General features: G+C 41.7%; 1 protein-coding gene across 1 annotated transcript in view; it reads left to right on the forward strand.

The window, feature by feature from the left end:
• The window catches only part of LOC144947767 (tetratricopeptide repeat protein 39B-like), a 112,607-nt gene extending 96,017 nt beyond the window's left edge, over positions 1-16,590 (forward strand). The window contains exons 15-19 of the mRNA XM_078877128.1: positions 211-331; positions 1,263-1,371; positions 1,571-1,688; positions 2,100-2,216; positions 14,033-16,590. Of these exons, the coding sequence (XP_078733254.1) occupies positions 211-331; positions 1,263-1,371; positions 1,571-1,688; positions 2,100-2,216; positions 14,033-14,162 (595 nt within the window). The 3' untranslated portion in view covers positions 14,163-16,590. The remainder of the gene's footprint in view (positions 1-210; positions 332-1,262; positions 1,372-1,570; positions 1,689-2,099; positions 2,217-14,032) is intronic.
• Positions 16,591-16,797: the final 207 nt, after the last annotated feature.

The following is a 16,797-nucleotide window of genomic DNA, read 5'->3' on the forward strand; positions in this document are numbered from 1 at the left end:
AATTTCCCTAGCTGTCACCTCTCCATCACGTCAGGGCCATGTCCCCAGGCTTCCCCCCATTGGCTGTAGACCAGGACCGGCAGAGCCAATCACCATGACGAGTTGTAACACGTCAGTGAGCCGGATATAGGCTCAAATTACACTTTAATATACTTCACAAATGGCATTGACTTTGGTTGCATACTGCTGTTCCCTTTGTGTTCAATGCAGGCAGGTGCCAAAGCTGATGCAAAAGATCGCTGGGAAATCGATCGCCATTGAGAAGTTTGCCGTGCGCAAGTCTCGGCGCTATCTGAGCTCCAAGCCGATCAAGTTGGTCCTACCGGCGTTTGTGAGTGCCTGGCGCATGAACGACGTCGCTCATTATTAATGAACTCCTCCGAGCAGGCATTTTTATGCCAAGCTACATTTGACCAATTCTATCCCTGTCATCTTAACGTTGCATTCTGATTTACTCGTAAGTATAAGAATTTACATTTTATTGTGAGGCCAACATTGAAACCCAAACCGTAAACATATTTCAATCTTCAGGTATAACCTTGCAACTACATTTATTTTGCAATTTGTGAAATTAAATCAGAAATTTCATCCAACATCCTAATTTGTATCAAGATATTTAAATTGTGTTCCACTTATATGATAGTTTAGAGGTTGGAAACATGTGGCTGTTCAACCGCATGCAGCTCTTTGGCTGCCCCCTTGTGGGCAGCCGTATTTTTTACTTACATATTAAACATAATTGAACGTGAAGATAATTGATTAATTATTGTAGGGAATGGATCACTATGGAATGTCTTGGCGACGACAAAATGTGCAACAGTCAACTGCATTGTTAAAGAGTAATTAAAGGGGGAAAAAACTAAATAGATGCAGTTTATTCCATCAACTGTTTTGTTCAAGTCATAATTTGTTTGCAATTTGCTGGATACCTGCCACTGTGTTTGTGTATGTGTACAAGTAGCTCTGTGTGTCATGCGGCTTGTAAACTATTTTAGTGAAAGACAAAAACAAAAACATAAATTTTCTTTCAAAGGTTTGCGACCCCTGGTTTCCAATCACTGTGATCGTTGTTTTTTTATTTACATGCAGATCGGTATGGGACATTTAATCTCTTCAAATAATTCTCAGTAGTAGAATTGTTAAAATTCTCTAATTTCCTCAATTTGGCTATGGCAGATTGTGGTGATACATGTTTATGAAATGTTTTGATGACGAAGAACCTTTGTTAATCATCTGTGCTCTAATGCTGTCGCTATGACTAGGAGATGATGTACATTTGGAATGGGTTCAGCATCGTCGGCAAGCGCAAGGATCTCACAGACAAGATCCTCGTTACCATTGAGGCAGCTGAAGCAGCGCTGAAAGTTGCAAGTATGAGAGCTTCACAAGGCACACCCTGTCATTCCATTCATGAGCATTTACCTTCCACCAATAACACTTGGATCCATCCACTCTTTTTTTCCTCCATGTAAGTCGTCCGAAGCACTCTTAAAAGCGTGCGTCAGCATTTCAAATAACCAATGATTAACAGTCCGTGGTTAATAATACACAATTGCTTGTTTGCCTGCAGAAGACAACGAGTTTTTGGCAGATGACCAATCACTGGTGCAACTGCTCAAGGGAGCCTGCCTTGCGCAACTGGGCCGATATCTGCAGGCAGAGTTGTGCTTCAACGAAGTGTGGCAGAGGTGCAGACACACAAACACCTTCGTCCCAAAACCTAGCATTAAAAGCTATCATTTTATTCGAGTAGAAATGTGTGTTAGTTACAATAAGTGGTTTACAAACTCTTTGAGAAAAAATGAAAGGTAACATTTACTTGAATTGTAAAATAATTTAATCATGTCCACACTGAATTCAAAACTTTAAAAATGTTGATGCTACATTATCACATCTTCCCTTCATCATTATCTTAATTTTACATTTTCACGCAACTTAATTGCCTTCTCATATGCGGATATCTCTAGTTGTAGAGGCGTCCACGCATTATTAGCGACTCGGTTGCAAGCAACAGGTGTGGAAGTGCCTTCACGAATGACGCAACACTGTTACGTCACTTTTGAGTGTTGACACATAGTCTTTGTCTTGGTCCTCGACAGCGAGAAGCGAATCAAGTATGATCACTTCTTGGTGCCGAACGCCCTGTATGAGCTGGGACAGCTACATCTAAAGCAGGGTCACCCGGAGGATGCGCTCCACTACCTACACCTCGCCAGGTAAGGAACCCCTGACCCCACACGCCACCCAATACCACCCAGATATTTACGTTTAAAGAGGTACGAACACGCATCTATTCATGCATTACACATATATTTAATAATTGTTTACGTGAGATTCGATTAGTTTAGAATTATCTGTTGTATGTGATGCGTTCAAATGAGTCTAGTTGTCAACTTTTATTAATGGTAGGTTTTTACCCTTTTAACTGGTACAAAACTGACACCTTTATTCAAGGCATCATGTTTGCAATGACCACAACACAAGTAGTCAATAAAGCAAACAAAAAGAAGCAACTCTGATAAGGATAATAATATGCACTGTCCTTGAAGTTGATTAGCCCACACCCGAGACGGCTTTCTTTAGAGCCTAGTCCCCATTGGTGTAGGGCCAGATGACACCAGAAGGCGTACAACTCAAAAACAGTGCAATATCAGAGTATTGAGAGTTCGGGGTAAACATTTACACTATGAGATCTCTTTCACCAGTGGCAAAATATAATGGTAGGTTTTTACCCTTTTAACTGGTACAAAACTGACACCTTTATTCAAGGCATCATGTTTGCAATGACCACAACACAAGTAGTCAATAAAGCAAACAAAAAGAAGCAACTCTGATAAGGATAATAATATGCACTGTCCTTGAAGTTGATTAGCCCACACCCGAGACGGCTTTCTTTAGAGCCTAGTCCCCATTGGTGTAGGGCCAGATGACACCAGAAGGCGTACAACTCAAAAACAGTGCAATATCAGAGTATTGAGAGTTCGGGGTAAACATTTACACTATGAGATCTCTTTTACCAGTGGCAAAATATAATGGTAGGTTTTTACCCTTTTAACTGGTACAAAACTGACACCTTTATTCAAGGCATCATGTTTGCAATGACCACAACACAAGTAGTCAATAAAGCAAACAAAAAGAAGCAACTCTGATAAGGATAATAATATGCACTGTCCTTGAAGTTGATTAGCCCACACCCGAGACGGCTTTCTTTAGAGCCTAGTCCCCATTGGTGTAGGGCCAAATGACACCAGAAGGCGTACAACTCAAAAACAGTGCAATATCAGAGTATTGAGAGTTCGGGGTAAACATTTACACTATGAGATCTCTTTTACCAGTGGCAAATAATAATGGTAGGTTTTTACCCTTTTAACTGGTACAAAACTGACACCTTTATTCAAGGCATCATGTTTGCAATGACCACAACACAAGTAGTCAATAAAGCAAACAAAAAGAAGCAACTCTGATAAGGATAATAATATGCACTGTCCTTGAAGTTGATTAGCCCACACCCGAGACGGCTTTCTTTAGAGCCTAGTCCCCATTGGTGTAGGGCCAGATGACACCAGAAGGCGTACAACTCAAAAACAGTGCAATATCAGAGTATTGAGAGTTCGGGGTAAACATTTACACTATGAGATCTCTTTTACCAGTGGCAAATAATAATGGTAGGTTTTTACCCTTTTAACTGGTACAAAACTGACACCTTTATTCAAGGCATCATGTTTGCAATGACCACAACACAAGTAGTCAATAAAGCAAACAAAAAGAAGAAACTCTGATAAGGATAATAATATGCACTGTTCTTGAAGTTGATTAGCCCACACCCGAGACGGCTTTCTTTAGAGCCTAGTCCCCATTGGTGTAGGGCCAGATGACACCAGAAGGCGTACAACTCAAAAACAGTGCAATATCAGAGTATTGAGAGTTCGGGGTAAACATTTACACTATGAGATCTCTTTTACCAGTGGCAAAATATAATGGTAGGTTTTTACCCTTTTAACTGGTACAAAACTGACACCTTTATTCAAGGCATCATGTTTGCAATGACCACAACACAAGTAGTCAATAAAGCAAACAAAAAGAAGCAACTCTGATAAGGATAATAATATGCACTGTCCTTGAAGTTGATTAGCCCACACCCGAGATGGCTTTCTTTAGAGCCTAGTCCCCATTGGTGTAGGGCCAGATGACACCAGAAGGCGTACAACTCAAAAACAGTGCAATATCAGAGTATTGAGAGTTCGGGGTAAACATTTACACTATGAGATCTCTTTTACCAGTGGCAAAATATAATGGTAGGTTTTTACCCTTTTAACTGGTACAAAACTGACACCTTTATTCAAGGCATCATGTTTGCAATGACCACAACACAAGTAGTCAATAAAGCAAACAAAAAGAAGCAACTCTGATAAGGATAATAATATGCACTGTCCTTGAAGTTGATTAGCCCACACCCGAGACGGCTTTCTTTAGAGCCTAGTCCCCATTGGTGTAGGGCCAGATGACACCAGAAGGCGTACAACTCAAAAACAGTGCAATATCAGAGTATTGAGAGTTCGGGGTAAACATTTACACTATGAGATCTCTTTTACCAGTGGCAAAATATAATGATAGGTTTTTACCCTTTTAACTGGTACAAAACTGACACCTTTATTCAAGGCATCATGTTTGCAATGACCACAACACAAGTAGTCAATAAAGCAAACAAAAAGAAGCAACTCTGATAAGGATAATAATATGCACTGTCCTTGAAGTTGATTAGCCCACACCCGAGACGGCTTTCTTTAGAGCCTAGTCCCCATTGGTGTAGGGCCAGATGACACCAGAAGGCGTACAACTCAAAAACAGTGCAATATCAGAGTATTGAGAGTTCGGGGTAAACATTTACACTATGAGATCTCTTTTACCAGTGGCAAAATATAATGGTAGGTTTTTACCCTTTTAACTGAGTTGTACGCCTTCTGGTGTCATCTGGCCCTACACCAATGGGGACTAGGCTCTAAAGAAAGCCGTCTCGGGTGTGGGCTAATCAACTTCAAGGACAGTGCATATTATTATCCTTATCAGAGTTGCTTCTTTTTGTTTGCTTTATTGACTACTTGTGTTGTGGTCATTGCAAACATGATGCCTTGAATAAAGGTGTCAGTTATGTACCAGTTAAAAGGGTAAAAACCTACCATTATATTTTGCCACTGGTAAAAGAGATCTCATAGTGTAAATGTTTACCCCGAACTCTCAATACTCTGATATTGCACTGTTTTTGAGTTGTACGCCTTCTGGTGTCATCTGGCCCTACACCAATGGGGACTAGGCTCTAAAGAAAGCCGTCTCGGGTGTGGGCTAATCAACTTCAAGGACAGTGCATATTATTATCCTTATCAGAGTTGCTTCTTTTTGTTTGCTTTATTGACTACTTGTGTTGTGGTCATTGCAAACATGATGCCTTGAATAAAGGTGTCAGTTTTGTACCAGTTAAAAGGGTAAAAACTTACCATTATATTTTGCCACTGGTAAAAGAGATCTCATAGTGTAAATGTTTACCCCGAACTCTCAATACTCTGATATTGCACTGTTTTTGAGTTGTACGCCTTCTGGTGTCATCTGGCCCTACACCAATGGGGACTAGGCTCTAAAGAAAGCCGTCTCGGGTGTGGGCTAATCAACTTCAAGGACAGTGCATATTATTATCCTTATCAGAGTTGCTTCTTTTTGTTTGCTTTATTGACTACTTGTGTTGTGGTCATTGCAAACATGATGCCTTGAATAAAGGTGTCAGTTTTGTACCAGTTAAAAGGGTAAAAACCTACCATTATATTTTGCCACTGGTAAAAGAGATCTCATAGTGTAAATGTTTACCCCGAACTCTCAATACTCTGATATTGCACTGTTTTTGAGTTGTACGCCTTCTGGTGTCATCTGGCCCTACACCAATGGGGACTAGGCTCTAAAGAAAGCCGTCTCGGGTGTGGGCTAATCAACTTCAAGGACAGTGCATATTATTATCCTTATCAGAGTTGCTTCTTTTTGTTTGCTTTATTGACTACTTGTGTTGTGGTCATTGCAAACATGATGCCTTGAATAAAGGTGTCAGTTTTGTACCAGTTAAAAGGGTAAAAACCTACCATTATATTTTGCCACTGGTAAAAGAGATCTCATAGTGTAAATGTTTACCCCGAACTCTCAATACTCTGATATTGCACTGTTTTTGAGTTGTACGCCTTCTGGTGTCATCTGGCCCTACACCAATGGGGACTAGGTTCTAAAGAAAGCCGTCTCGGGTGTGGGCTAATCAACTTCAAGGACAGTGCATATTATTATCCTTATCAGAGTTGCTTCTTTTTGTTTGCTTTATTGACTACTTGTGTTGTGGTCATTGCAAACATGATGCCTTGAATAAAGGTGTCAGTTTTGTACCAGTTAAAAGGGTAAAAACCTACCATTATATTTTGCCACTGGTAAAAGAGATCTCATAGTGTAAACTTTTATTAAACCAAATTTGATCTTTGTTAATTATCCCTAGCCCTCACCCTTTCGCAGAAAAGGATTAGAGTTTCAGCATAACTGTCGTAGTTCATAATCAGAATCAAAATATTTATTTATACTGGAGGAATACGATGAGCTATAAAGCTCTTTTTCACAGATGCCCAGTCGGGGCGGCTCATTGGGATCAAGTTATAACTTGCATGCCTCTGAGGTCTATAAAATATTCTTCTGGCATTGATGAGGTAGCACACCTACAGCCATCAGGTTGTCTAATGTGGGTGCTAAAATATGGATGAAGGTGGCAGTGTTGGGCTCGGTTGAATTCTTGTGCTGGGCTCGGTTGAATTCTTGTGCTGGGCTCGGCACTATGCCGAGAGGGGAACGTACAGTGAGGGAAAAAAGTATTTTATCCCCTGATGATTTTGTACGTTTGCCCACTGACAAAGAAATGATCAGTCTATAATTTTAATGGTAGGTTTATTTGAACAGTGAGAGACAGAATAACAACAACAAAATTCAGAAAGATGCATGTCAAAATTTTTATAAATTGATTTGGATATTAATGAGGGAAATAAGTATTTGACCCCTCTGAAAAACATGACTTAGTACTTGGTGGCAAAACCCTTGTTGGCAATCACAGAGGTCAGACGTTTCTTGTAGTTGGCCACCAGGTTTCCACACAGTTCAAGAGGGATTTTGTCCCACTCCTCTTTGTAGTTCTTCTCCAAGTCATTAAGGTTTCGAGGCTGACGTTTGGCAACTCGAACCTTCAGCTCTCTCCACAGATTTTCTATGGGATTAAGGTCTGGAGACTGGCTAGGCCACTCCAGGACCTTAATGTGCTTCTTCTTGAGCCACTCCTTTGTTGCCTTGGCCGTGTGTTTTGGGTCAATGTCATGCTGGAATGCCCATCCACGACCCATTTTATTTTTATTTCATCTTCTATTTTGTGCTTCACGGAGACATGGCTGTGTGATTTGATCCAGGACACTGCATTACAACTGGCAGGCTTCCAACTCGTAAGATCGGATCGGGACATAGCACTCTCCGGCAAGACGAAAGGCGGTGGTATTTGTTTTTACATTAATAGTGGCTGGTGTGTAGATGTCAGTGATTCTGCAACATTGTTCTCCGCTTCTTGAATCATTTTTTATAAACTGTAAACCTTTCTACTCGCCTCGCGAGTTCGCGTCGCTCATTATGGTCGGAGTTTACTTGCCGCCGGGTCCTCAGGATAAAGAGGCCCAACGCATGCTTGCCGACCAGATTCTGAGTGTGGAGCGAGCAAATACAGATTCGCTGGTTATCGTACTTGGCGACTTTAACAAAGGTAATCTCAGCCACGAACTCCCCAAATACAGACAATTCATTAAATGCCCTACCAGAGAAGGGAACACTCTTGATCACTGTTACACTACAGGCAGTAGAGCCTACCACACCGTCCCCAGTACCTTCGTCTTAGAGAAATCAATTTCGTCTGAGCCCACCGCATTAAAACAATTATCAGCCACGGCCGAGCTACAGTGGCCCACTGACAAAGAAATGATCAGTCTATAATTTTAATGGTAGTTTTATTTGAACAGTGAGAGACAGAATAACAACAACAAAAATCCAGAAAAACGCATGTCAAAAAATTTATAAATTGATTTGCATTTTAATGAGGGAAATAAGTATTTGACCCCCTTTTAATCAGAAAGATTTCTGGCTCCCAGGTGTCTTTTATACAGGTAACGAGCTGAGATTAGGAGCACACTCTTAAAGGGAGTGCTCCTAATTTCAGCGTTTTACCTGTATAAAAGACACCTGTTCACAGAAGCAATTAATCAATCAATAAGATTCCAAACTTTCCACCATGGCCAAGACCAAAGAGCTCTCCAAGATGTCAGGGACAAGATTGTAGACCTACACAAGGCTGGAATGGGCTACAAGACCATCGCCAAGCAGCTTGGTGAGAAGGTGACAACAGTTGGTGCGATTATTCGCAAAAGGAAGAAACACAAAAGAACTGTCAATCTCCCTCGGCTTGGGGCTCCATGCAATATCTCACCTCGTGGAGTTGCAATGATCATGAGAACGGTGAGGAATCAGCCCAGAACTACACGGGAGGATCTTGTCAATGATCTCAAGGCAGCTGGGACCATAGTCACCAAGAAAACAGTTGGTAACACACTACGCCGTGAAGGACTGAAATCTTGCAGCGCCTGCAAGGTCCCCCTGCTCAAGAAAGCACATATACATGCCCGTCTGAAGTTTGCCAATGAACATCTGAATGATTCAGAGGATAACTGGGTGAAAGTGTTGTGGTCAGATGAGACCAAAATGGAGCTCTATGGCATCAACTCAACTCGCCGTGTTTGGAGGAAGAGGAATGCTGCCTACGACCCAAGAACACCATCCCCACTGTCAAACATGGAGGTGGAAACATTATGCTTTGGGGGTGTTTTTCTGCTAAGGGGACAGGACAACTTCACCGCATCAAAGGGACGATGGACGGGGCCATGTACCGTCAAATCTTGGGTGAGAACCTCCTTCCCTCAGCCAGGGCATTGGAAATGGGTCGTGGATGGGTATTCCAGCATGACAATGACCCAAAACACACGGCCAAGGCAACAAAGGAGTGGCTCAAGAAGAAGCACATTAAGGTCCTGGAGTGGCCTAGCCAGTCTCCAGACCTTAATCCCATAGAAAATCTGTGGAGGGAGCTGAAGGTTCGAGTTGCCAAACGTCAGCCTCAAAACATTAATGACTTGGAGACGATCTGCAAAGAGGAGTGGGACAAAATCCCTCCTGAGATGTGTGCAAACCTGGTGGCCAACTACAAGAAACGTCTGACCTCTGTGATTGCCAACAAGGATTTTGCCACCAAGTACTACGCCATGTTTTGCAGAGGGGTCAAATACTTATTTCCCTCATTAAAATGCAAATCAATTAATAACATTTCTGACATGCGTTTTTCTGGATTTTTTTGTTGTTATTCTGTTTCTCACTGTTCAAATAAACCTACCATTAAAATGATAGACTGATCATTTCTTTGCCAGTGGGCAAACGTACAAAATCAGCAGGGGATCAAATACTTTTTTCCCTCACTATACTTGCGCAGTCGGCAGCTCCTTGGCTGTCAGTGGGCTGCACGACTCTGTAGAATAATTCCAGAGATCTTGTGAAGGTTCCCCCTTGGATTGCAACACCTCATAAAAATGTCTGGATCTGAGTTTCTGTTGATTTTATATGAAATCTTGCACCTCCTAGATACATCATAGATAACAGCCAAATCATTCAACATGTTCACGTTCAATAGATGTTTTGGACCTGGAGCCAGTGTTGCTTAGAAGTGTAACAGAAATAAGGGTGTGGTGATGAGTGAAGACCCGATTCAGTTGATCATAAATTATCCGGCACGCAATTATCCGGCTTCCAACATCTGGCGGTCCCAGGCCGATCCGGTGAAACCGGCATGTAATCCGACGATCGCCGGAAAACCGCTGAAAAAGCTGTACCAGTCCGGCGATCGGCATCTTGTGCGTGACAAAAAAAGTATCTATTCTTGATTTCAATGTAAAATATTATATACGGTGCATTATACACTACATACAACTTAAACAAATAAATATTGCACGTATATACATTTTTCATGACTAAGAACTACAGTAATACAAACAGGAAATTTCCAGTGCGATCCGTCAAAAAGTGTGTAATTCGGAGTTCGCTGGAGCGCCGTTCTAAAGGCTACATCAATCCAGCAATCGTCAAACACATGGTTGTTGAAACAAGAGAGTAGTGCTACGTACATCACCCTATGCAGAGTCTTTGAGATTGGAGTGGTAAGTATGGTACAGTAAATACAGTACATTTTTACAGTACGACGCTTATGTTTGTCTATTTGTATGTTTATTCTTGCCAATTTCACATAGTAAACGAATTTAAAACACAAAAAACATACACAACACCAAGAACATCATGTTATACAAGAATGCGCAAAAATAAGTTATTTTTAAAAATTACGTGATTATCCAACATTTTAGAAAATCTGGCGCCCTCTTCCTCCCTCTGCCACTGGATATGTAAGAATCCCAGAGACTGTCCCGTGCATCCTACAGGTGTAAGTGTAATTTCTGTCCTGAGTTACTGGCACCTATAGAGGTCATCGCTGCAAGACAGTTGTAGTCGTAATATGTTTGTGGATACGCTCAGGGCTGAAGTAAGGTAGACTAATGGAAAAGGAATCTATCCAACATGTGCATAAAAGCTACAGAAAAAGAAAAACTGATAACAGAAGACAAAGATCATTATAGTAAGAAAAGTTTAGAAAATGCAAGGAGATGAGATGACATTGAATTAAAGAAGGGATTGGCCCGGAGACTGGGAGAGACACCACTCTCAGCGTTGTTACATGGCTGGAAGTCTAAATTGAGATACTTTTTTAAAGGCAAGATTTCACAGTTTTGTTCTTCCCAGAACCAGGTTTTTCCTCGCTCGCATCTTTCACAGCAAACCCCAATGTGTCCATATTGCTATACTTTGCTGATTCGGTGTTGTGATCCGCCTCCTCCATCAGACTTTATCTCCCCTGCTGCAAAAACCCAAACTCTGGGCTTTTCCTCACGATGCAAACCAACACAAATAATTACTTGTTTATAAAAGCTTAAATTTACGTATTATTACTTGCAGGAATGACTCTTTGGTTCTTTTGGTTAAGTCACATAGAAATAAAATAAATAATAGAATACGACGTTTCGATTGCAACACAAACAACCGTCATCAGGTGTGAATGAATGCAAGCTCGGAGAGAGACATTCAGAGAGCGAGACAACACAGACACGGAGAGAGACGCATACACAGAGAGAGAGACACACACAGAGAGACACACAGAGAGACACACATGGGGGAGATACACATAGAAAGACACACGCAGAGAGAGACACACACAGAGACACAGAGAAACAATGCCTCTGTGACTAGGCATTAATTTTGAGAGAGGGGGGGGGAGCAGAGAAATTAGCATGTCAATGAGAGCGGCAGAGGGAGAGAAATTTGAAGTTTGAGAAAACAAACCTAGTAAACTTAGAAATGTAATGCAATGCAACACAGAGAGTCGGCTAACACAACAGTTAACACTTTACCTGGTTGATTACGTTCTTCCAAAGATTTCAAAATTTGAAGTTAGTGTGAGTCGATGTGGAAATCCTCCCCGTAGAGGCGGTTCAAACTTGATTTGAAGCTTTCGTGACTGCAGGAATTACTCTTTGGTTCTTTCGGTAAAGTCACATAGAAATAAAATAAATAATAGAAAACGACGTTTCGATTGCAACACAAGCAACCGTCATCAGGTTTGAATTAATGTAAGCTCTCCCCCATGTGTGTCTCTCTGTGTCTCTCTCTCTGTGTGTTTGTCTGTCTCTGTGTCTGTGTTGTCTCTCTCTCTGTATATGTGTCTCTCTCCGAGCTTGCATTCATTCACACCTGATGACGGTTGCTTGTGTTGCAATCGAAACTTCGTATTCTATTATTTATTTTATTTCTATGTGACTTTACCGACAAAACCAAAGAGTTATGTATTATTGTTAAATTATTTGTATTATGAAGTGTCCACTTAATCCAAGTAAATGCACATAAACTTAAAATTTCGTGTCTATGAACATATATTTCTTACATTTGTATTACCTCATGTTTAAGATGATGACAAATTATGATATATGTTAATACTGCTTAATAGAGGGTTAAATCCACATGTTACATTCGAATATACTTGAAAAAGGCGTGGAGTATGCTACAGCATAGAAGCATGGCTCACTTGTCAGAGTGCAGTACACAGCTGTAGATGACCATAGCCACCTTTGGACTACCAATAAAACATCAGTGAAATGTGGGGCAAGGAGACCTTATTCAGACTTGAGGCCATGGTGGTCTCCTTCACACTGAGGTTGTATAAAGGCTATGTATGCTGAACTTATTCAGCACTGTCCGTAGCAAACCATCCTAATTGTAGGTGCGGGAGAAGGACACCAAACGAAACACAAAAATCAGTTCTAAAGAATGAGTTTTCAATCTAGATTTAAAAGTGCATAGCTCTATTGGCTTCCTAATATCGGAAGGAAGAGCATTCCAGACGACTACAAAAGCGCATCTGAAAGTGGCCATTATAAGGATAACTGGAGTTTGCGTGATGATTTATGCTCCTTAACAAGATAAATAATGGTGAATTTTTGCAAGCACTTTGTGTGTAGTGAATGCGACCTTATGTATTAGTGAGCCAATGTAGCTCAGCGAGAATGGGACGGACATGGTCGGATGTTGTAGTACCCATCACGACAATTGCGAAAAAAATGTTTACATGCTGCAGCTTGGTAATATTTTTGCCAGACGTCCCGTAGCGTAGTGAGTTGCAATAATCTAGCCTTATTGAACACGATGCTACTACATGCCACCATATTGGCTATGTCCCAACTCAATAGTGGTTGAATGTGTCGTAGAGCCCTGATATGAAACTTTACTATATATTACACGTGGTGATCAAAAGATAATATTCTGGTCAAGTATGATGCTGAGGTTCTTTAGACATCTGTTGAAAATAGGAAGGGCCAAGGATGATGGGTCCCTATGGTACGCCAACTAGGTATGGCATAGGTGATGACTGTTCGGTCACCCAGCATGACGAACTGTAAGTGACCATCTTCTTGGTTCTTTCGGTAAAGTCACGTAGATGGGAAATAATAAAATAATAAAAATAAAACATAATAAAATAAAATTCTCACGACGTTTCGGCCACAACACAAGCAGCCGTCCTCAGGTGAAGACAGAGCTGTCTGAAAGACAGCACTCCAATGAACACTGCTAAGCTTGGCAGCGTATTTTAAGCTGGGTGGGAGGAGAAGAGCGCCTTGACAAAGGAGTTTACATATCAACAGAAGAATTTAGCATTGAATAAGCTGTGTTAATGTGAGAGAAAGCTTTACATTGAAATGTAATTGACCATATAGGTATGACTCAATCCACCCCAGTGCCATACCTGATACACCATGTCTTGACCTTAGCCGCCCAATGAGTATCTCGTGGTTGATGGTGTCGAAGGCGGCTGAGAGATCGAGGCCAACCAACACTGCTGCGCGCCTGTCATCCATGATCTTGCAGAGGTCATCAGTGATCTTTAGTAGAGCCGTCTCAGTGCTGTGGAACTTCCAGTAAGCCGACTGCAAGGGGTTGAATCTGCCCGTCACAGCGACGTGGGGAAATAATCACTTCAGACAAAATCGATAGTTTTGAAATCTTTTCAGATTTGAGATCGGGTGATAATGTGCGGGGTCACTGGCTCAGGCCAACTTTTTTTTAAGAGTGGTTTTACCTGCGCCATTTTTAACCAGTCTGGAAAGAGCCCACACTGAACGAAATAGCGTGGGCTCTTTCAAGCATGATTTGGACCGTATCATGGTTGTAAAGTGCATACAAATGAGGTCTCGTACATGTTGCTGAGGTGGTTGTAAGCTGAGTAATGGCACACTACTCCGTGTGTGTGGCGCGTGTAAGCCATGTGTGCGTGTGCATTTTTCCGTAGAAACAACTACAAGAACTACTCGATGGAATCACGCCTGCACTTCCGCCTGCACGCGGTGCTCTGTAACCTCCAGGGCAGCTCCCAGGCCGACCTGAGAGGGGCGGCTGGGGCAGCGAGGCCCTCCCTGTGAACCTCGGCCTCTTCCTCTTCACCCTCCTCTGTCCTATGATTGTATATGTTTAGTTTTTTTCCAAAAAAGCCCAACATTCTATAGCAGGAGGGGCAAGAGGGTCCTGCTGTATACGAATTTTGGCCAATTGCTATTCACAATATTTTATCAGAGGAAAATACACACTGGATAAGACAACACACAAACTTTGTCCACATACAATTTTCCAGCGGTATTTGTTGCGCTGCTCCTTACAGGTCAGAAGATGGCGGTCCTGAGCGCACCATTTTGCTTTCACCACCGCTTGACCATTTATGTCCCGGTGTGGCTGAGTGATGGGCAACCTAGACTAGTTAGTGAGCCACATGAGCGGCCCCTCCTTCAGCTCAGTTGGCCGCAAGCTTTACATCTTGCTCGTGTATTAATCATGACCCCACGCATTACCCTAGACCAGGGGTCGGCAACCTACGGCTCCGGAGCCGCATGCGGCTCTTTACGGACTGCTTCTTGACGATATATACGTATGTACAGTATGTACTCAGATGCATTGCGGCTCTTGAAATACTGAATTTTGTACCGAATTGGAAAGAAATGGCTCTTCTTGTTATTTTGGTTGCCGACCCCTGCCCTAGACACACTTAGACCAGGCCACCACAAGGGGCTCCACAGGCCGCATATGGCTTACGGGCCACAGGTTGACCACCACGAGTACTGTAGCTGGATCGCGCGCGGACAGGCATTGTCACGTTATCTGGCGAAACAAAGACCGTCGTCTCCCATTTCGCCCATGTCTCTACGTTGCTATGGTATCTTCACACAAGGTAATAACTGTAAACCAAGTAAACCTTCAGTGGGTCCAGGCTTCTGCCAAATTATTGCAATTACATCCATGGGTTACTGGGATAGTGTGCAGTGTGATAACTGCTGTGCTAACATCGTATAGTGTCCATTTTAACTTAAATCTTGTGTAACCAGGTTGATGTATCATCCACTTGTTTGTGACTATCATGTGTTTTATAGAAAAAAGCAATACCTGTGCCATTTTAGGGTGAATAGGAGTTGAGGCTATCTAATTTCATTCTCATCTCTGCTTGGCTCTTAAATGGGACCAAATATTTAAATGTGGTTTCGTCTTTAAATGAGCACTTGCGTTAAAAAAGTGTGTATTATTTTGCATATCTTTAAACTACGGTTGTGGTGTCATGTGTGCATGCTTTGGGGTTTATGTACGTCCAGTTCAGTAAAAATTCTGAATCATTTAAACGGTTGAGCTCAATTATCTTAATATTGGGTATGTAGTGCTTACCATGCTGTGATTAACCAGCCATGAGGCAACAGATTATCGCTTTTGGAATGGAGACCTGTTATTCGGACAGTTATTCATATTTATGAACATAGTTCAAATATTGCAATTTGTGCAAAGTGAATGCATTGTGGACATCTGAAGAATAGTGATGTTACAGGGTATTTAACATCTTCTTTCCAAATGCTTGGGTATATCCCTGGAAGCAAAATTATACCGTGTATGTTGCAGTGCAATCATATTCTCTTATTTGCACATTAAGGCTATGAGTGAGAGCTCATTGACTTAGACATCAGAAGAAGCCGTCAGTCGCTTCAGAGCTCTTTCCTTTGTATGTGCAGCAGAGGGGCTCTTGTGATGGCAAAGCTTGGCTCTGATTATTGATCTGTAGAAACTACAAATACACCAAAGCAAATGAATACTATTTATTGACAGAAAATAAATTTATATATATAAATATTTTCTTTAGCTTTAGAAAATCTGAATTATGCAGAGTGAAGAAGATTCATTTGAATGGTGGTAATTTTTCTAATATACTCTGCTCTCAGTAAAAATATACAGTACACTATCTTCATGTATACACGGTATGGATATACTGTAGTATGCTTGAGCCATTTAGCTTCGATAGTGCTTATTTAAGTTGGTGTTTCTAGATTTAAGTCACTTCCTACGGCAAGCGCCACAGAATAATGACTGGAGACTTCCCAGACTAGACAGAAGACGCTCACTGGGGCCCGGGGGGAGTTGTAGTCGTGGCAGCAGCAGCAATGACGATCAGACGAATAAAGCCAAGCTGACCAAGGCTGGAACTTGCGCTCCCACATTTGTCAGCCCTGTTGCTGTGCCCGGCCACGGCAACTATAGTAGCAAATCTTGACTTAGCGCTTTCGTGACTGCAGGAATTCATACTCTTTGGGTCTTTCGGTAAAGGTATGCACGTATGTTATCCAAATGTTGCAGTTGCAAACAGCGACTTCAAAGGTAGCAATACCTTCATACACGTTGCCTTTGCAGTATGTTACAACAGATGTAGTACAGATGCAGTAAAAACGCTTATGTAAGTGTTGGTCACCAACAACATGTTTATCACGGGCATTTGTCGGTGTGTGCTTTGGTATGAGTTATGGTAATACATTTTGAGAACTTGCCAGTAAAAGCAGTCTGAGGAATTTGTTCTCCAGATTAGTGCACTCTTTCCATCAAACCCCCTCTCTCTCTTATCGCCTTTGTTTGACCGGATGAGGATGTTGAGATACATGGTCTCTTTGAGATGGATTGACCCATATGCCAGTAACATGTGTGAAGTCATAATATTCCCTGCAGAAATGCAAATTTAGAAAAGCACTTTGTTTC

The sequence above is a fragment of the Lampetra fluviatilis genome, chromosome 46 (genome assembly GCF_964198595.1).
Source record: "Lampetra fluviatilis chromosome 46, kcLamFluv1.1, whole genome shotgun sequence".
In the NCBI taxonomy this organism is placed as follows: domain Eukaryota; kingdom Metazoa; phylum Chordata; class Hyperoartia; order Petromyzontiformes; family Petromyzontidae; genus Lampetra; species Lampetra fluviatilis.